At 42.5% G+C, this 20,184-nt stretch overlaps 1 protein-coding gene and 1 long non-coding RNA gene across 5 annotated transcripts in view; one reads left to right on the plus strand and one right to left on the minus strand.

Moving 5' to 3' along the window:
- Positions 1 to 1,542: 1,542 nt before the first annotated feature.
- Positions 1,543 to 20,184, minus strand: part of sh3bp2 (SH3-domain binding protein 2) — a 36,428-nt gene continuing 17,786 nt past the window's right edge. For 2 of the 4 annotated variants that reach the window (XM_037117753.1, XM_037117752.1), the window contains exons 2-13: positions 10,420 to 10,559; positions 10,110 to 10,212; positions 8,774 to 8,891; positions 8,570 to 8,637; positions 7,500 to 7,585; positions 7,341 to 7,418; positions 6,140 to 6,860; positions 5,885 to 6,008; positions 4,895 to 4,950; positions 4,502 to 4,577; positions 3,831 to 3,890; positions 1,543 to 3,700 (exon numbers count right to left, since the gene is read on the minus strand). In XM_037117753.1, the coding sequence (XP_036973648.1) occupies positions 3,563 to 3,700; positions 3,831 to 3,890; positions 4,502 to 4,577; positions 4,895 to 4,950; positions 5,885 to 6,008; positions 6,140 to 6,860; positions 7,341 to 7,418; positions 7,500 to 7,585; positions 8,570 to 8,637; positions 8,774 to 8,891; positions 10,110 to 10,212; positions 10,420 to 10,555 (1,764 nt within the window). In that variant the 5' untranslated portion in view covers positions 10,556 to 10,559 and the 3' untranslated portion in view covers positions 1,543 to 3,562. Of the gene's footprint in view, positions 3,701 to 3,830; positions 3,891 to 4,501; positions 4,578 to 4,894; positions 4,951 to 5,884; positions 6,009 to 6,139; positions 6,861 to 7,340; positions 7,419 to 7,499; positions 7,586 to 8,569; positions 8,638 to 8,773; positions 8,892 to 10,109; positions 10,213 to 10,419; positions 10,560 to 12,233; positions 13,384 to 20,184 lie in introns of those variants that run through there. The other 2 variants (XM_037117751.1, XM_037117750.1) reach the window with 2 other exon arrangements.
- Positions 11,382 to 13,514, plus strand: LOC119030301. The gene is made up of 3 exons (XR_005078231.1): positions 11,382 to 11,580; positions 12,245 to 12,395; positions 13,377 to 13,514. It is a non-coding gene; the product is annotated as an uncharacterized LOC119030301 (long non-coding RNA).

The following is a 20,184-nucleotide window of genomic DNA, read 5'->3' on the forward strand; positions in this document are numbered from 1 at the left end:
TAAATTGCAGTGCTGTGATTGGCCACCAGTGCAAAGGCTGTCTTGTATCAACCCTCTTGCACTGTCTTCTTTCCCAAGATGCTTCCCTTAGAAGAAAGCTAATGTAACGAGATGTGCATTTGCCAGAACGGCCAGTAAGTCCTCGTCCTTTTAAAGGGCCACTATACAGTTTTGGAGAAGAAATTCTGAATTTGAATATTTACAATAAAAAAAACTCATAGTCTGTAAGTGAATAAATAAGGTGTTCTCAGAGGAAAATAAAGTCCCAGAACACTGTTTGAAGCTAGAAAGGTGGCAGGGTCTGCCAGACATAAACAAAGTGAAACAATATGAAATTGTGTAGTTCTTTATGGTCAATTTTTTTTTTTTCCTCAGTCATAAAAATGAATGAGTTTGTTTATTTAGCTGGTTTAGACATTAGACAAACACCCAATGAAGATCTTTCTTCTGGTTCAAAAGTCTTCCTGAAAAAACTACATAGTGCACCTTTAACCCAAACACACAGTCTGAAAACACTTTTTGTTTTTGAATTGGGATTATTGAGCATGCACAAGAAGTAGCCAATAATTACACAGCCTTTTTTCCCCCAATTTTTTTTTTACTTTTTAAAAAAAGTCACCATCTTCTTCAGTTGTGTAGGAGAATGCCATGAAGCAAAGGGAACTGTGAAGAAATATTTTGTGGACGAAATTCAGCGGTCTTTTTAGCAGCTGACCAAGTTAAGGGTTGATAAAAGAAAATTCCTCCAGAATGAGATGCTGCGTAATTTGTTTGCTCTCAGTCTTCATCCTAAAATGTCCCTGTTGTTTCATGGATAGTTCCTGAGTCCAAAGTCCATACTACTGTAGGCTACACACTAATTGTATGCATTTGGTAGTATACACAGTCAATCATATATGTATGTATATCTTTGAAATAACTGTAAATGCAATACGAAGTCCCTCTGCAGTGTTTCCTCTGTCCATATGACAATAAACACTTTGAATCTTGGATCTGTAATCTTTGACTTGCTGTTACAAGCAGAGACTGGAAACTAAATGATGCCCTATCATCTGACATGTAAGAGTTGGCTGCTGAACATCCAACATTTGAAAGCAGGACCTGACCCATTTTCTCAGATTAACTCATTTTTCAGCATCTATGTTTGTTTTCAGGCTTCTGACAACAGAACCAGGCAATCAGGAAATCAACCAGATATTTGAGTCAGTTGTCAGAGTCATTTTTTTCAAGCAAGAATTTCCCTGGTTTCATCTTCTTAAATGTGAGGATTGTATATTTAGAAACACTGTATCTTTGGGCTTAGGACTATTTTTGAATTTACCACCCGGGCTCCGGGAATTTTGTTAGTAGTTCTGTAGACAAAAAAAAAAAAAAAAAGTGTATTTCATTTATTTTTTGTTTAATCATTTATGAAAATCGTCTCTTTATCTATCCCCATGATAATGGGTGCTCTGCTATTGGCAACCGGTAGTCTGTAACCTGTTCTTGGCAGGAAGTGAACTTTAAATAGTGACATTTAAAGAAGATGACAAAACAACAGGAGGCTTTAAGTAATCCTTTATGCATCATTACATAAATCTCAACATATATTTTTGTAGAAAACAATATATTTACATTTGTACAGATGCTTTTTTACAGTACATACAGCATTTACATATAAATATAGAGTGATACACAGATGTAAAGTCAGTGCTTTACATTTTTGCAGTTAAGGACAAAATGTTCAGTTTGATGTGCTGCACCGGCTGGTCTGGTTCTGTGTCTTGTTAATGAATGCAATGTTTCCTGCCTGCCATTGCATTAGAAAAAGTAAAAACATTTTCAAGCCCCAAAAAAGCTGATGAAAAGCCAGTTTGAGCTGGGAATGCTTGGAAGATGCGTTCGCCTTTGCACATATAAGACACGATAGAAGTACAAAGTCTGAGGGTGAGCTGAAGGTTTGTCAGATATCTGAAGGCACTGCTGCCCTCTCATTCAAATATAGAGCTGTTTCAGATTAAAAGTCTTATGTAATTTGGTCCTGAAACAAGTCAAATTGGAACGGTCTCGGGTCACTAATGACAAGATTAAGACACAGCAGATCTGTCCCTAAACCCACCGAGAGCTCGTCATGCACCGCCAGGTAGCAGGTCAGTGTGTTCCAGGTGTCAAAAACTAAATAGAATGAAAATACCTACACACAGTTCATTTAAACCACACTTGGACACTGTTCTAGTGGAGTTTTCAGGGGTCAGTGTTTTCCCACAGTTCACCACAGTCTAACACCAGTCCAGCTGTTGGCAGCAACACAGACTTGAGCTCGTTTTAAAACTGACAATAATCAGTATTAAAAGCAAGATATTATTCAAGTCCAAACCATACACTGTTACGGCTGAACCTCCGAAGATGGTTTACTCAATTGAATCATCTTAATGAGAGTAATAAATAATATATACAATAGTATATCTGACTGCGGAGCTTCAACGATTGGCTGATTAATGTACAGGTATTTTCACAATCAATCGTTTCAGTCACGTTTCAAACGCTTGCAGGTTCCAGCTTCTTAAACGGGTGGATCCGCAGCTTGTCTTTGTCATTTATGACGGTGAACGAAGAGTCTTTGGGTTTTGGACATTGGAAATTGGGATGAGCATTTTTTCGCAATAATTTAACGTTTTATAGACTGAACAACTAATCATGAAAATAACCGGCAGATTAAGTAACAATTTTATCAATAATAAAATAATTGTCTGTTGAAGCCCTGTCTGAAGTTGTATCAGAAATATCAAACATATACTTGTGGCTGGTCATCTGAATATAACTGTAACGCTGTATGGCTGAGTCCACCTAATCGTCCTTTATTTGACAGGGTGGTCCCTTCTCTTGGCAGCTGAAGTACAACACACAAGCAGGGACATGGCTCCTCACAGAGAGGTTGAGCCATGGGACAAAGGACTTCCCAGGATCCCACATGGACCTAGAACTGAAGCTATGGTAAATTCCTTTTCATCTGGTGCCACAGCGCCCCTCTGTGGACGGTGTGCATCAAACCCATCTGTCTCTGCTCCATCATGGTCAGTTCACACTCTCCTGTCCACACTAGTTGTTTAGTTTGCATAAAGCAGCAGGGATCTGTCAAATACAGAGCGGGCGTCTGATTCTTTCAGGGTTATGGTCTGTTTGCTAGATTTTCAGAACTGGTTTATATATGGACAATAATAATAATATTGATGATGATAACAATAATAATAATAATAATAATAATAATAATAATAACTGACATGTCTTCAGTGCACAGCAGAATAGATTTAGATAGGGGTCTAGTTTGTCTTAGAGCAAGTTCAATAATGTTCCACTAAATGTCTATTACTAATGGATTGGGTTTGATATATGTTGCACACAAAATAGCAGTCTTTATGGAGCATTCTGATGCAGCCACAGTTTTCTTTTCCACAGTGAGAGGTGCGGTCTGTGCCAGATCTCCACTCGTCTTTGACGGAGGTGGATTTCAGTGGCAGAAAACCTCCCCGGCTCTCCACTCCTCTTTGGTCCCAGTTGTGTTTGTGCACGCCGACCGTGGCGATCAGGAGCTCAGTGGGTTCGTGTAGGGCTTCTGCAGGCAGAGCGAGCCGTGGTGAGGGAGAGGGTGGCTGTAGTAGTGTTCGATCAGATCAGACAGGGTGGGGAAGGTCACCTCGCTGTCCAGGAAAACGAGGTCCTCCTGCCACAAGTGAATGGTACATGTTCAATTTGCATCTATTGCATAGTTTGATTAGAACACAGAGATACATTAAATCTGATTTACATAGAAAAACAATACAAATTTCAATGGAGAACAGACGGTTTCTCACCTCTTCAAACAATCTGTAGTTTCTGGCTTTGTTTATACCTATATCCCACACCACCAGCACCTGCAGAACACACCACAAGTATTTTATTAGGTTAATCATTCATATTCTATTCATAATCATTCAATCTAATACTTCATTTCTCAATTAATTAAATTATTTTTTGGCTTGTAAAAATCTGAAAATAGTGAGAAATGCACATCAAAATTTAAACACATTTAGGACACTTTGAGGAAATGCTTGATTTTTTTTTTTTACAGGAAAAATAACTACAATATAACAGTTGTAAAAACAGGTGCCAATTCATTTTCTGTCAATCATCTTCTAACCCGTCTAAATGCATCAGCAGTTCTTTTACATCGCTGAGTTGTGTCAGTTCTGACAAAGCATCATATTTCATCAGCACTTCCTGTATTTGTATGCCAAAAAAATCAATTTGTAAACTGGATACTACAGCTGTCAAATAATCCCAGTGAGGTAAAAAGCCTGTTTCTCTTTTAACTGTGGTGGAGCAGGAATACAAATACACATGAAAACAAAATACTCAAGCAAAGTACAAGTATCTGAAAATGTGAATTCAACTACATTCCCTTAGTAAATGTAAATGTGTGTTGGTTAGCGACTCTACTTCCTGTCTGCTAACATCATTTGGAAATCACTTTTTCGCTCTTTACCTTTGAGGTTTTGGTTCCTGAGTTTCGGATACAGTAGAGCCCGTCTTGTGGAGGGTCCGGGCTCTCTTTGAATAACCTGCAGGTGCAAACAACACAGGTTACAGGTCGTCCTTTATCACAGACGGGCTGAATGCTGGTATTAAATGTAGTGACCGACTGCTCCAAATAAGAAAGACTTGTAACAGATGTGTGTTAAATTTGGATTTAAACTGGTGTAAAAAACAGGAAAAAACAAAGACATCAACAATAAGTAATTGTATGAAATAAAGCAGAGAGGGCAGTTATCTTCGCTGCCACCAGAGGGCAGGGACGCTGTGCAGAGGAGCGTGGCCGTGGCCAGCTGAAGGAATATTTGACTTTACAGCACCATCGTTCTATAAAAAAGCGTCTTACTTTTCCACAAAGCTGGTTTCAGTCGTGTCAATGTACACAGATTCAGGCAGCTGCACCTGCAGAGACAAACACCTGGTTAGGCACAATCCAAACAACGCGCTCACTCAAGCACTCGTGTGTAAGTTGGTTAACGTTACTTTAAGGTTTGTGGAGGGAGAAAAGATGGAGAGAGATAAGATGATGTCACTCACATGCACGTTGAGTTACTTACAATTATACACATGAGCTGAAGTGTGAATGACATGGGGGAGTATTTACAGATATCCATCCATCCATCCATCATCTGTACATATTCTATGTACGCCGCTTAATCCTCTGCAGGGTCGCGGGGTATTTACAGATATCAAAATACTTATTCTAGAAAGTGCTTTTTTTGTCTTTTTTTTTTTTTTTTTAGATCTTTCTTTATCTTCATGATTTACCATCTGGATTTCTCTTGTTGTTCCATCCTCTACATAGGAGAATAATGTGTTGACAACATTTTTTGGATCCAAACACACATCTAGCTGTTTGTTGTAGATGTTCGATTTAGCTGCCTTTCTACAACTGATGAAGGATGGAATGAGGTTCATGAGGGCGGAATTACAAATGGGATCTTGTCTCAATGTATAAAAAAAAAAACAACAAGACTCACTCTATGTCTGATTCTATGGATATTCTCATAAATAAAAGTTCATTTATGTTTTCAGTTAATTTATATGTACTGTTGGTTGCAGTTTACATACAGCTGGGGTACGCTGCTTCATCATGACAAAGCTGACGATGCAAATTTTTAAGCAAAAGAATAAGTATGCGATTTGGAGTTCAGCCTGAGCTGGACCAGTTGATGTGCAATGTCCTCCGCTGAGCAGAGGATTGTGGGTTAGTAGCCAGACAAGCTTGCCGGCTTTGCACACTGCAAAATGTAACCAGATGCGTTGGGAATTTCCTGGTATTTCAGGCGCACTGCGTTTGATACACTATGCTTTGGGTCACATTGGTCTCTCTTACGTTCTCGTAGTCGTCGTCAGAATCGCCTTCTTCGCTGCGTTTGGACGAGTCCCGTTTCCTCCTGAAGTCTGCGGGCGTCTCGTCTCCCAGCGAACGGAAGCTCTGGCCATCTGGAGATGCTCTTCTGGGAGAAAAACACTTCTTAGTGAGGGAGCCTGAACCAGATTCGTAGTGTATTTTTCTTCAGAGGACACGTTTCTGCTGTTGCTTTAAGTATTCTGTGTTGAATGCTTTATGTGCGTGTGTCCAACTTACTGGAGCGGGGCTCCTGGCTTAGACTTTACTGCAGGCAGCGGCGGTTTGGCTGATGGTGGAGGAGGTTTGGGCATTGCAGGCTTATTGTGTAGACCAGTTCTAGGTAGCGGAGAGTGCGGAGGTTGACCAGGCAGTGGTGGGTGACTGGAGAGCGTCTGGATGAGGGACAGGGTGTTTGACACCGCAGGTCTATGGGGGGCCCCCCCAACATTCACAGGGTGAGGAGGCGGTAGGCTCGGCTTGATGCGATGATTGCCCAGCGACTGGGTCCCTCCAGCATTAAGGGCGCAGTGGGCGGGGCCATTTAGCACCATCCTAGACTCTAATTGGTCACAGATGGGCAGAGTGGCGGGGGAATGGATCGATACGGCCGGTAGGACCCTCCTGTCATTCCCCAGCACCCCCACAGATGTCGCCCTGCTCTGAAGAGTTCTCTTTGCGTTGGGGGGAGGAGGAAGCGGAGGGGTGGAGGAGAGGGTCTTCTGCAGGTGGGGGGCGAAGGGAATAGGTGGAGGCGGCCCTTTGCTAGCGTCCTTCAGTATGGAGGGAGGAGGGAAAGAAGGCGGAGGTTTCTTGGGGAGAGCGCTGTTTGGGTTTCTGTGTTGAGGCGGGGCGGGAGGAGCTGGACCCTTGTGGAAACCTGGGCTGGAGTCCTGGCGGAGTGGGAACACTGCCGGCACTGGTGGAGGAGGGTAGGAGGGGGGCGGCCCCGGCTGTCGAACTGAAGAGGTAAAAAAAAAAAAGAAAAAAAGAAATTAGACTGGTGTCTACTTTTGTTTCCTGACATGACATAGATGCATTTTAAAGGGACAGTTCACCCCAAAATCCAAAAGGTATCACTACATTTATGAGCTGTAGAGATGTGTGCCTTCTCTTGGATATACTGGAACTAGATGACGCTTGGCTTGTGCTGCTTAAAGTGCAAATAAAGTAAAAAAAGCAAGCAATGTCTCTTTGCAGGTGTCATGACCTGGTTACTCATCAGACCCTGTTGTGAGCAGTTTCACGTAGGAACTATTTTCTTACTACCATCCATCAACGTATCACTGCACAGAAGGAGGCGTGCATCTGTTCTTGGATGAGATGTAAACACTAATGGTGACCACCCTCGGCTTCCTTCAACCCAGTGGTAGGGTTGGCTTGTGTAGTTGTTTTAAGGAAGAAAATAGTGCTCTGCTGTGTGTGTGTGTGGTGGCGTCACCTGCAGATTGCTGCGAGCAGTCACCGTCCGGCTTCAGATAGTCTTCCTCGTCGTCATCATCATCATCCTCACCATAATCTACACACAGAACGTAGACACGGATTAACACGCTGCTCTGACGTGTGTGCCATCTGTGTGCATTCACTGAGGTGTTCTTACCATCCTCCGCGTTATCGATGGGTTGTTTGATATCCATGGGCTTCTCAATCGTGCCATAGAAACTTTCATTGTCTGAATCTGAGTCACTATAACAACAACAACAACAACAATGAAAATCTCATCATGAATGCAAAGACAGATAGAAATTTGCAAATGGCATATTTTAAGTCATAACTATTGAAATGTTTTTGTATGGCAGTAATAGCTTCCAAGTTCTTGAATGAAGTTGGAAGGAAGTCAATTGCTAATGCGGCAATTGAAAACCTTTTAACCACTAGCCTGTCTGCCAGAAGCTGCCGTCATGAATTCATTTACAGAAAGAGAACACTGTAACTTTGTGTTCTTTATTATGCTGTTTATTACGCTATTTGCTAGCTGCTCTTTTGGCTAGCTCCCAGCTACACGTAGTCTAATCCAAATGCTTTTGGGTTCCTTTAGCTCTGACATCAATGTTTAACTCAACAAATGACACTCACAGACATTAATGTTAGTTATGGCCTACAAATATCATTTGTTTCACTAATGCAACATGTTTGGACTTTCTGGCTTTTTTGACTGTTTTTTTCACATGAGTACATTCATTTCCTGTGAGTTCAAGTGCTCTAAGGAGTGTAGACAACCGCTATGATGAAAGTCCCAATAACACCATGTGATCTGAATAAAAATAAACTCTGGGGTAGTAGATTACTCATCAAAAACAAGAGGCCGTGTTAAGTGCCTACATAAGTTATAAATTAGTTTGTAGAATTAGTTTCTGGCGGGGAAAAAAAAGGGCTATTAGTCTACTGGGAAAACCGCAATCATGAGTCTGCAGTTGTCAGACAGACGTTAAAGGTGACCTAGTCACGGTGATAAAGGAAGTTGGCTGTCTGTGAGAGCGTTCATGTACACAGTGGCACAAAATGAGAGCTCTTGCGTAAACATCATCGATTGCATTTCTCCTCTCAGTTCGTTTGTGCTTCGGGTTTTGTTTCATATATAGTTGTTTTTCACTACTTTTTATACTTTCAACACAACTATGATTTGTATATCACAGATACAATGTATCGCAAACTATTTGCTGCCGTTACCTTGGGATGTGGCTCTCTTTTCTGTCGTTATAGTGATCTATCTCCCTCCGCAGGTGTCGCATCCATTTCTGTAAAAAAAACAACAACAACAACAACAACAAAAAAAAACATATGGTTGGTGAGTGTGTATACTTGAGTAATTTAAGTGACATTTGAATGAAAGCATAAAAGTTAATATGTGTGAGTATATTCATTTGTTCTCACCCTCCTCTCGTCCTCGCTGGCTGCAGAGAAAAACCATGTCCTGTGTTTCTTGCTGAAGTGGACGATCTTAAAAGGAAAAACATTGCTGGACGTCGTCTCCTCGGCTGCCCTCATCACTCTGTGGAAGAGCCAAAATATGTAATACTATATGTTATGAAAATATCTGTAAAGGAATACATACAGATTTCAACTATGAGATAATTTAAATGAGCCTGCATTTATCCTTATACAATAAGGTGAACATTTTGAACCTACGCTGGTGACTTTATGTCCTGCAGACCTACTGACACCTGTGAGTGACATGATTACATTACATTACATTGCACACACATCAATGTGCTGTTCATAATAAAGCTCAAATGCTGCAAATGGAACAACATGTGTTGGGGAAGCTAGCTTTGCATGCTACCAATGACTTCACAATAGCAAAGGTCCCCTAGATGAAATCTAGTTTAGTTAACTTAAACTACTTAGAAAAAGTACTTCAAACTACTTGAAAAAAAACAACAACAAAAAAAAACAAAACAAAAAGCACCCAAAACACCCCCGACTATTTATGGGAAAGTACAAGGAACGTTAGCATTGGTTTTGTTTGCAATGTCCGTCAGTCAGACACCTGCCTTCCAGAAACTAGAGTCCAGGTGGGGGTAATGCACCAAGGACGATTACTCATCTGGCAAGATATCTTCTCTATTAATAGATAGCAATCATCAATACTTACGAGTTTGTCTAGCAGACACCTAATATATTCAAGTTTTCTTTTACTTTTATGGCCCCAAATTGTAGTTTCAGCTGTTAACATATGCCAATGAATGTGAATATGAATGTAGTTGAACTATAGGCAAGCTACTGCAAAATGTCGCTTAACTACTAGTTCATTTACATAAAGTTTGCAACCCCCCAACTCTAAAGATGAGTGGCACCAACGACTCTGAAACTCACAGCTCACACGTGTCCTTAACGACTCTGTAAGGACACTCCCACACAGGGTTTAAACACCTGTAACTCCCCCCCAGTTACTCAGAACTGAAGGAGCCTCTTGGATGGGAGGCGAAACGTCTTCAAGAAACTGAAACAAGCCCAGCTGCCTACGAAACAGCATCTAGATTTACCATGACCTGGATGACTGAGAACCTTCATCAACACTGAAGATGTAACCAGTCACACTTGTTTCGCAAATAATAAAATATTGCACAGAAACACATCGCTCTAGATATGAGCAATGTGTGTCAGTAGTAAGCACAGTACACGCTGGGTTGGCATACCATGAGTCTGGAAGTGTGCTAAAAACAATATTACTCATTGACGACTCCGCAGACGAAGAATTGTCACTAACCTGTTGTAGCCGTTGAGAGAAAACGCCCCCTGTGGTGCTGGAGAGGTACTGCTCTTAAAGTAGTACACACAGCCCTTGTGGATGATGGTGTACCTCAGAGGCCCTGGACGACAGGAAACAGATATTGATAATGGTTTCTTCCACCCACCTGTATTGTGGAACTGAGCATGGGCAAAATACAATTGGGTGCACTGTCCTCATGACCTGTTCAAGTTTCTGGATCAATAAGGAAAGCCTATTTAGGGATTACAGTGTACTGTAAAACATTTATTCTGCCCAGCCACACCTTATCTTTCAGTTATGAACTCACATTTCATGAGGCTGAACTGGCTGCCTCCCTTCTTATGGAGGTATCCTGAGATGGAAACCCCTCCTGGCATGGTGAGGAGGTTCTGAGCCCCAATGGCTCGCATCGGCACTGGCCAGCACACCTCTGGTGACGACATGGTTCTACCAGGAGAGGAGACAAAAAGATGTTGTTATAATTAATCACTTAAAAAAAGTGCCTTTTTAGACTCCCTGTGATGAATTTAGTTTTGGTTGTACCTCTAGGGACCAAAGAAGACTTTGAAGATCCGGAAATGTTCTATACCCAGAACCTGTCTGTTCTGAGCTACATCAGCTCTCACACAGAGAACTACAAGGCACTCAGTGAGCCTTCGGTAGCACCTTAATGAAGGTTATAAAGGCAGTATACGGCTGCTCCTGTGCAGCTGCACACTGTATACTTATTCTGGGCTGTCCCACATGGAATTATAGCATAATTGAAACTTGGTGAAATCTCTGGTTCCCAATCCAAAGACCTTGGTCCAAGATCACACAGTGCAACACATCCACTGACAGCCAAAACCAAACCAAACAATTTAAAAAATCCGTCACTGCTGCTTCGAGCCACAGCTGCTCCGACCATGACCACACAATCTCTCTCCCTCTCTCTCTCCTAAGACAAAAACACACAAAACTGACTTCAGTGAAATTTTTGAAAAGACACGAAATGTCAGAAATCCAGCATAAATGATAAACACATCAGGTGTTTGCAGTGTATGGTTGGTGTATTCCCTCTGTGCCAAGAATGAACACTTAGTTGAAGCAGCAGCTTTTCCATATTTCCAGCTGTTCTATGCAGGCATGTGCACAATTAGTCATCTAGTTGATTAAATGCTACCTTTAGTAGTAAACAGCATGAATACTGGTGAAGCTTTACAAATGTACTGAAATGCACTGAAATGTCACGCTTTCTTATTTAAATATTGCTTTTTAAAAATGTGAATGTGAATTGTTTGTTTACATTTCTTGTATAGCAGCGACCTCTAGTGGCTTTAGTAATTAGGGCAAAGGAGGAAGTCAGGTGACTACAGAAGAGGGACAACGTCCACATAGGGAGGAGGACGGAGCGGGGAGTTTGATCAATGCTGGACTTTCACCCAGGAGAACGCTCTCCGAGCCTTGTGCGAAACAAAAAAAGCTGACGGTGAGTTTACCAAAACAAAGTTCTTTTGCTGCCTAAACCTCACTACAAGTGTATGACAAAGGTCCATTCCACCTGTTGCTGGTATGCTCCAGTGGTCAGGTCGTTTTTGGGAACAGTCATACCCCTTTTGTGAGTCACTTGAAATAGACCCACTCATTCGTTTAATATGAGGATGCGGTAGAATTACCAGTTCATGTTCATGTGCACACAAGAACTACAGGAGTTCTGACTGTGAGAGAAAAAAATCATCATCTGGCACTCAAGTTAGTAAGCATGTAAAACTCATATAGCATCTTATTTTTTTTTTTTACTTCAAACATCAGGACAGAAAAAAAGAAGAAACCACAAATACCAGCACAAAAAACATACAAGAGTAAACACTCACAAATACATACAGCAGCCGGTCAGCACTCAGAGCAACCCTTGAAATGATGATGAAACAACTCAAAGAAGTTGGTTTTTAATGTTTTTTCAGCCAACGGGCTCAGCTCATGTAATGGGTGGGGAGAGATTGCAACATTTGCCTTTGGTTTTAAGTTTCAGTATCGCCAGCAGGTTTTGGTTGGATGACCTCAGTGAGCAGTGTAAAGGCTTTAGTAGCTTAGTGGGATAACCTTAATTTTAACCCTAGTCTGCCCGGTTGTGTTTCCTACCTCCTCCTAAGCCTCCTGTTGATGCTCTGAACTGCGGCGCTCTCCCTCAGCCGGCTGACTGTGGAGGCTAACACCGTGGACCCCAACGCCGGCAGCAGGTCCATGACGGAGACGGCGACCAGACAGCCGACTGGACCCGGACTTCTTTTCTTTCTGTCCTCAGTGGGTTCACTGTTGCGTCTCATCAGATCCAAACTGAGGGGGATTTGTCTGTCTGCTCTGAGCCTCCTCTGATCGCACTCTGGTCTCATTTCACTCTCTGATGCTCCCCTCAGCCTCTGCTGATCTCTCAGTCTATCTCCCTCACCCTCCCTCGCACGTAAACACACTCAGACTGAGATAGTGCACTTACGCGAACACGTTCACATGCATTTCTACATGAACGCACAGACAGGAAACACATTATGTCCTGAGTCATTTTGATGGAGCTCAAGGCTTCATGTAATTGGTGTGTGTGTGTGTGTGTGTGTGTGTGTGTGTGTGTGTGTGAGAGAGAGAGCGCAGTAATCAAAATAAACATCCCAAATGAAGTTCTTCATCCTCTAATGTGTTTATGTGTAACTTCCAGTCTATCACCGGCATCTAGTGACCTCAGAGGGAGAGGGTGTGTGTGTGTGTGTGTGTGTGTGTGTGTGTGTGTGTGTGTGTGTGTGTGTGTGTGTGTTAAGGAATGAAGAACTCCATGCAGCCATTTCTCGCCAATTTCCACTCCCTCTTTCTCGATAAAAAAACCTGCAGGAGTGGTTGTTTGTCTGCTCAGTGGACTGAAACCAATCTGCCTCCTCCACACCTGTTTTGCTCATGTGGTGACTGCAGTAAAAAACAATCTACGTCTAATGCCTCATGTCAAATCCAGTTCACTGGCCTTGCCCTCGGTATGCTGCATACTAACTAGGTTGTCTAAAGGTGGACGACTCTTCCGAAGGGCGACACTTGAAGGCAAGGTGTTGTGACCGGGGTGAGATACAATGACTCAAGTACAAGTCGGGATAACAGTGAACACTTGCGGACAGTTCGTCCTTGAAGGCTTCGTGTTTTTGTGATAGGCTATACTCACAAAAAAAATCATGGAAGTTAAAGAAAAAAGCTGGAGGGATGACTCCACTGTTTGAAAAGTGTTTTTTTTTTCCTTTTTTCTTACAGATGCTGTTAGAAGATCGGATGAACACTTCAGGAAGTCTTGGCTTACGCCGCCTCAGACTTTTACAGTCCTTCTTTTAATCTGTCTCTTGCAAGTCACCAAAGTAGAAGGGCCTTTTCACGTCAAGGGTCCAAGGTTCATCTAATGGTTTTATTACAACACAGGATTGTGCGAGAGCATATGTTGCTTATGGTGGCATGCGAAGGATGAACTGAGGAGTCTCAGAGTCTGAAGAAAGAAGCTGCTGGAGTGGTGGAGTAGAGTGTGTCGCTGTTCTAATCATCGTTGACCAATGGCAAATGGACTTTTTGGGGAACAGAGAATGTGTTAGCTTGTCAGAGGAGCTTGGCGATCAGCCCTATTGCAACTAAAGGGATACATGGAAGAACTTTACAAGGCTTAATACTGATTTGCCGGTGTACTCACAGCAGTTCCATGTGCATTATATGGTATTTTATACCAATAGGTCCATTAGCTTTTCATAATTCTTGTGTACAAGGTCAAAGACCACTGATATTCCAGCTCAGTTTCTATTAAAAAAAAAAAAAACAATGTTGGCATTGTACGTTTCTTCAAACCATGAATATGTTGAATTTCTACATTTCAATGGCGTTGGTGTTGTATCGGGAAGGAGAGATGGCTGCCCATGAGCAAGACAGAATATTTGCGGAACGGATGGATATTTTCTTTATAACAGGATGTTGGGACGTTCTCCAGCCATATCCGTGTTGACAGAAGCAGGCAGCCCAAATTGTGTGTTTTTTGAGCCGAGACCCAACCAGACCGTAAACCAAGCATTGCCAATGTTTATTCTGGTTGCTGGTTTGGACAATCACAACTACTGAAATGGAAATCTCCTCGCTAACTTCTGAAACGTCTCGGAACAAATTGTTGGTAAAGAGGAAATTCTGGCCTGACTCATTTTTGAGTTAAACCTTCAGTTTGCCCTTTTGGCAAAAAGAGCGAAGTTGAGTCAGGCTTCAAGAATCAAAAAAGGGGGAGAAAAACATTAGAAACATGGGTGTGTGGACAGAGGGAGGGAGTGTAACCAGGGTGGAGCTGCTGCTTGTTCCTGACCTCTGAGTGCACTGCTGTGTGTGAGAGGACTTCAAGAGGACCAACAAAGGCTATCATGGGGCTTGTTTGTCCAGTTGTCCAACATGATGTTTTCTGATAACCAGTGGACACACACACACACACACACACACACACACACACACACACACACACACACACACACAGAGAGTTAACCAAACCTCATCTCTTTCTGAGTGAGGTCAAAGTTTGCCAGCTCTTTATCATCGCAACAAGGATTTCCTGAAGCCCTGGCTCGGAGCAGACGCACGGCCCGGCAGGCAAAACTGAAACAACACGACGGCGCTCTGGCTGTACACTCAGCAAAATTCATGTTTTCTGTGGGAAGAGGCCTGACAGTTTAGGCTTCAGCTTCATTCCCCTTTTCCACTGACGGAGGAGGAATGTCTGCTCAGGGGTCAGAACAGGCAGAGACTAACAATGGACGGTGGACACAGAAGGAGTGTCAATCACGTTCAAGACATTTCAACCTCTTCCATGCATACCGACTGACACTGGTTGCACTGTTTGTAGGCAAAATTGTAACCAATGAATAACCTCTTGGAAAACAGGAGAATAGGGTGATTCCAAACCAATACGTACAAACTGCCCATGAGGCGTAGACATTTCATCAAAGTTCCAAATGCTTTCCACAACTAGGTTTCCACTGCTCTGGGCTCTGTAGAGACGCTTCAAACCCTTTCAGTGATTCAGCAAAACTCTGCTGCATCTAATAATGTTTTTTGTTTTCATAATAAAAAAAAGTCTGAAATTTAAACTCCAAAAAATAACTCCAAAATCATTTTCACCGGTGCTTTGTATCAGGATGAATGCTGTCTCTGTCTCAGCCACTCTGCCCTCCATCACTTGTTTCTGTAGCTGCAGTGAGAGGGCGGGATCACAGCGTTCAAGATACAAGTCTCCAACACATAACACTGTTGTGATGCAATGAGTTTTGTTGGCAGTGAGCGCCTACAAACTGTAATAGACTTGTGATTTCTATTTATGACAGCGATGTTGCACTCAGAAGCTGCGGGGGGAGCATAATCGCAAAAAAATAGACCATTTCTTTTGCAATCGTTACGGGAAGAATTGTATTATATCAGATGAGAAAAGTCCAGATTTTTCACATAACTTGTACAACTCCATTTTCATCATAATTATTTTACAAAAAATGTAATCATCTAAGAAAGATAGACCCAGAATATCATCACTTTATTCTTGAAATCTCTCTTTATTTTTTCTCTCCCAGCAGTGTCTTCAATACTCGTGGCTCCATTCCAATAAATATTTTGGGTGAATAGACCATATTAACAAACACAGAACAAAGACAACAGAGAATCAACAGAGAATCAACAGAAAAGGGGAATCCCGTCCTCGATGAATGAGCAAGAGATTGTGCAGATTCACCTGGTTTGCCCAAGTGAGTTCTTGTGTTGGATGAGGTCATTTCTTCCACTCAGAAGAAATGATGAATGAAAGAGTCAAACACCATCGCTCTGTCAGCAGGATTTCTGAGAAGTGAAGCTTACACAGACCCAACATTTACATGAAGTCACTGACAAGTGAAGCAATATGGAGATGTATACTATCCACGGGCCGTGTTCACCTCGCCTTACATCACACTCAACAACGAGGGCACTAATGGATGCTGAAGTTTCACTTAAAGAGGACAACAGCGTGTTTGAACCCTCTCACCCCTCTGAACTGTTTTATAAGTTCTCCATTCTGTACTCGGCTGTCGTTTGTGTGCCAGAGATGTTAATCAGAGAGCAGCTGTTTGTCAGGAAGGGAAGCACAGGAGCTGCTTGCATACCAGACTCATTGAAACATATTTCCTCCCTGGACAGGCATACACACACACACACAAACACACACGCGCACGATGTGAAACAATGTCTGCGCTCGGTGGTTACTTCTGAGATCATGACCTAAGATCGACTGCTGGTTAAATGTAATAATACCACAGAAATGGCAATGTGCAGCAGACAAGACACACTCGAAAACACTGTGGATGCATGTATCTGGTGCACTGTCTGCTCCCCTCTCTGCAAACAGAGGCTATAAGGACGTCAGTTACCTCATTAGACCTCATACATTGATCTAATACCAATCTAATACAGGACTTTTGCAAAGACAACTAGAAATCTGAAAGCCTGCACGATCCTGCAAAGGGCATAACAGCAGCAGTTTTACAGCCAAAGCTCTTGTATCTGTTCTCTCTGCTTCACATTGCTGACAATAAAAATGTCTTTTGAGGATGTGGCTCCTCTGAGTTTGTCATACCCTTTTCTCTCTTATGGAGAAAACGCGCTGACCACAGTAGACTGACCCGTCTCTTCAGGGAAACTAGCGCAGCTACAGGCGGAAAACCCCCGATGAAGGCAATCGCAGGGCGAAATTCCTGCTAAATTTCCTCATGAGAGCACGACAGTGGTGGGGTGATACAAGACGTGTACTTTGGCCTATAACATTTCTTAGTAAATGTATTCTTAGTTTGGCGTTTAAGAAGCAGGAAGTACATTCTGTAGTGCAGGGCGCTGAAACCGAAAAGAAACAATAAGTAAAGCTGAAGCTGCAGTATGTAAGAGGTTGATTGCTGAGTCTTTTTTTCCAGGTTGTCAAATACTAATGCTGTCAGCTGGCCGACCGACCAAACCAAAGCAATTTGCTGACCTGGGAATGAGACTCAACAATTAGACATATTTCTCCAGAATCACCTGTTGCACCTTTACATCAGTATCAGGGGTACTGTGCAGCCTTGTTATACACAGCCCCCCTGGTTTAATAGGATGTTTGATGCCCAATCCTTTACAGTCAGTCACATCTGTGGTCTGTGACTCAGAGACATCTGCAGACTCGTGGTATCATCCCTGCTGTCGCTCTGACAGTCCTGGGCTGAGGTCACTGTGAATTCTACAGAACAAAGTACATTTCTCACAAAGGCTAATGCTGTATGTGGCTTTCAGTTTGGCTCGGTCAGACGGTATTCTCTCTAACCATGAGTTAATAAGTTTGATCCCTGAAACAGCACTCAGCCATGAGCAAAATCGCCAGCCAACATGTGTAGCTGAAGGCTCAGAATCTTACAGGATGTCCCGACTGTTGTATTATATATTATTTATGGGCTAGAATAAATTCAAACATGCATGTTCACATGACACCTCAACATCTGCGATGGCGTGGCACAGATTTCAACAGCTGCCAGGTGTCTGCTGTAAAAATGTGTGTGGCTAGCCAAAGTCTCCCTTGCTCTTGGGTTTTAGGCTCAGACCTGATTAGCAAGCCCCCACTGCCTCCGCTAGACACGCTCGCTAACACACAAGCCCCGTCAGATGGAAAGGGCAGAGGTAAACCACTGTACCAGGTGCAGCAGGCGCACAGAAACGTCCGTCCTACCCAGGAAACATATACAGAGCTTTTACCTACGACACGCTTCCTGTTCCCCCCACCCCCCCTCCCCAATTGGCGACCACAATGGTTCCTCCACAGGCCCAACTTCACACTTTCACAGTGACTTTAATATGTAGGTTTGAGCACATGAATAGAAAGGTTTATCTGAATGCTGGAGTGTTTCCTCTTCCACTCCGGCTTATTTGTAGAGATGAATGATTAACGAGGCTGTGACAGAGTGTGTGCATACTGACAACATGGACGGAAAACCATCAGGAAATTGATACAAGGACTGTAAGTTTTCATTGTATTGGAAAGGTCTCCCTTCCATCCAGGGTAGGTGGGCGGGGACTTTCACCCGAGAGGACAAAAAGCATTTTGCATTCATACGCTACAAGATCGAATAACTTTCACTGTGGTGTTACGATTCACTAGATATGTTGTGTCTTATGTTATCATAGATGAGGACCTTTTCCAATGTGTATACATGGTGGATGTCCTTTTTCAGGTGTTCTTGTGGATTTGATCTCCTGTTTCCTCAGAAAACATTAAAGGTTGAGCCCTGAATAGAGTCTGCAGATCATCCTTAACAAGCTCTACTCACTGGAGGATTAAGTGCATATATGCATCTATAAGCGGCTGTGAGGCAAAATCCAGGTTGACAAAAGTCCAGAAACTCAGGTTATACTTTTTTAAGTTCAGTATGTATCAAGCTGACATAGCCACAGCCATCCATTCATGGTTGAATGCTGACAAACTGCACTAATCTAGAACTCAGCAAAGCTTAAACCATGTTAGTAAACCATGCATTCTCGTGGCCTCAAAGGTGCACAGTGGTTCATGCTCAAAAACCCCCAAAATCCATAAGTTTGACATATTGGGGGTCTGAACTTCATTTTAAGGTTATTCTTTGGCATTTCCATAGTTCCCAGAGGATGAATTCAGCTGAGTTTGTTGATCCTCGCCTTGTTTTTTTTTAGCTAACATGAGGTCAAACCTTTAACTTGTCCGCTTCTGTGTTTTTTGACCTACTTCTTCCCAGCCGATCAGTCCCAGTCACACTCTACGTTTTACTGCTAATTATCAGAAAATGGTAAACTTGGCAAACGTTAACTGCACATAATCCCAATATTAGGATTGACACTGTGAGCCGGCTGATGTTTCCTCAGGCTGTGAGACTCCTGAACTCATCCTCAGCACTGCACCATAAAAAAAAATGTTTCACTTGAGTAGCATAATCTTACATTACAGTATCTGAAACTTACATTATGTTGTATAACTGTGTTGTACAGTGACCACTAGATTTGTTCGCAGTTGGAGAGGCCTTTGACGTTTAAGTCACAAGCCCAAACTGAAAGTATGATTCGAGAAATGTGTTGAATGTGTGAGCAGCCGTTTCACAAAGGAATGGTCTGATACAGTGAACGTACTTGTCACTTCCAATTGAGCCTGAGGCGAAACCGGACTCATCACTTCCTGTATCAAGTTTCTTCTCGCTTTCACACAATGTCTCAGAATCCGAGCTCTAGAAGCAGTGATATTTTGCTTTTCATGCGCTTCAACAGAATAAAAGCAGTTTGAGAAAGGATCATAATGTTTCTACTTGTTTACAGCACCACAAAATCCTTGTTGCATATGAGCAAGAAAGAAAACAACAACAAAAAAACCGTTTTCCCGCCCCTGTCATTCACATTACCTACATTGCTGTACATGGCCTGAGCCATGGTGGTGATTCAGATCATTCTGGATAATTATCTTGTGCAAAGCAACGCATCACATGTAAATGTGGACTTAGGAAGGAAACATCTTTTTTTGAGTTTTTCAGACAGTTGGTTGCGGTGTCATCTTATGGACTTCCCCCCGCGTGAATTTTATACGTACACAGAATGGTGCTGTATGACTAAAGGAATTCACCTGACGAGGGTCTGAGGACCACTAGTGAAATGCGTGGGATTCATCGGTTCCTTCTCAATAAACAAAAGGAGAACAGAAACAGAAAGCCAACGTTGGCTCATCACACAGACCCATGCAGGAGTGGACTAATAGAAAGCCGAAAAACTCAAGAGCACGTCCTCTTTCTCTACCTGTGGCTTCTGACACACCATCACTTCCTGTGTCCAAATATGGCAGTGCCACTCCACAGGAACCGTGCAGCCGTCACAGTTCCAACGGCCACAGGAAGGATTCCTCAGAGTGACACACACACACGCCAACACACACACAGGTCTTCAACTTTGACTTTTTAAAGATTAGAAAACTGTGTCTGTGTTTCCTAAAAAAACACAAAGACTGCAAGAAGACACAGATAGTGAGTTATAAAATTTGAGATAAAGAGGCAGAGAG

Source organism: Acanthopagrus latus, chromosome 12 (assembly GCF_904848185.1).
Source record: "Acanthopagrus latus isolate v.2019 chromosome 12, fAcaLat1.1, whole genome shotgun sequence".
Lineage (NCBI taxonomy): Eukaryota > Metazoa > Chordata > Actinopteri > Spariformes > Sparidae > Acanthopagrus > Acanthopagrus latus.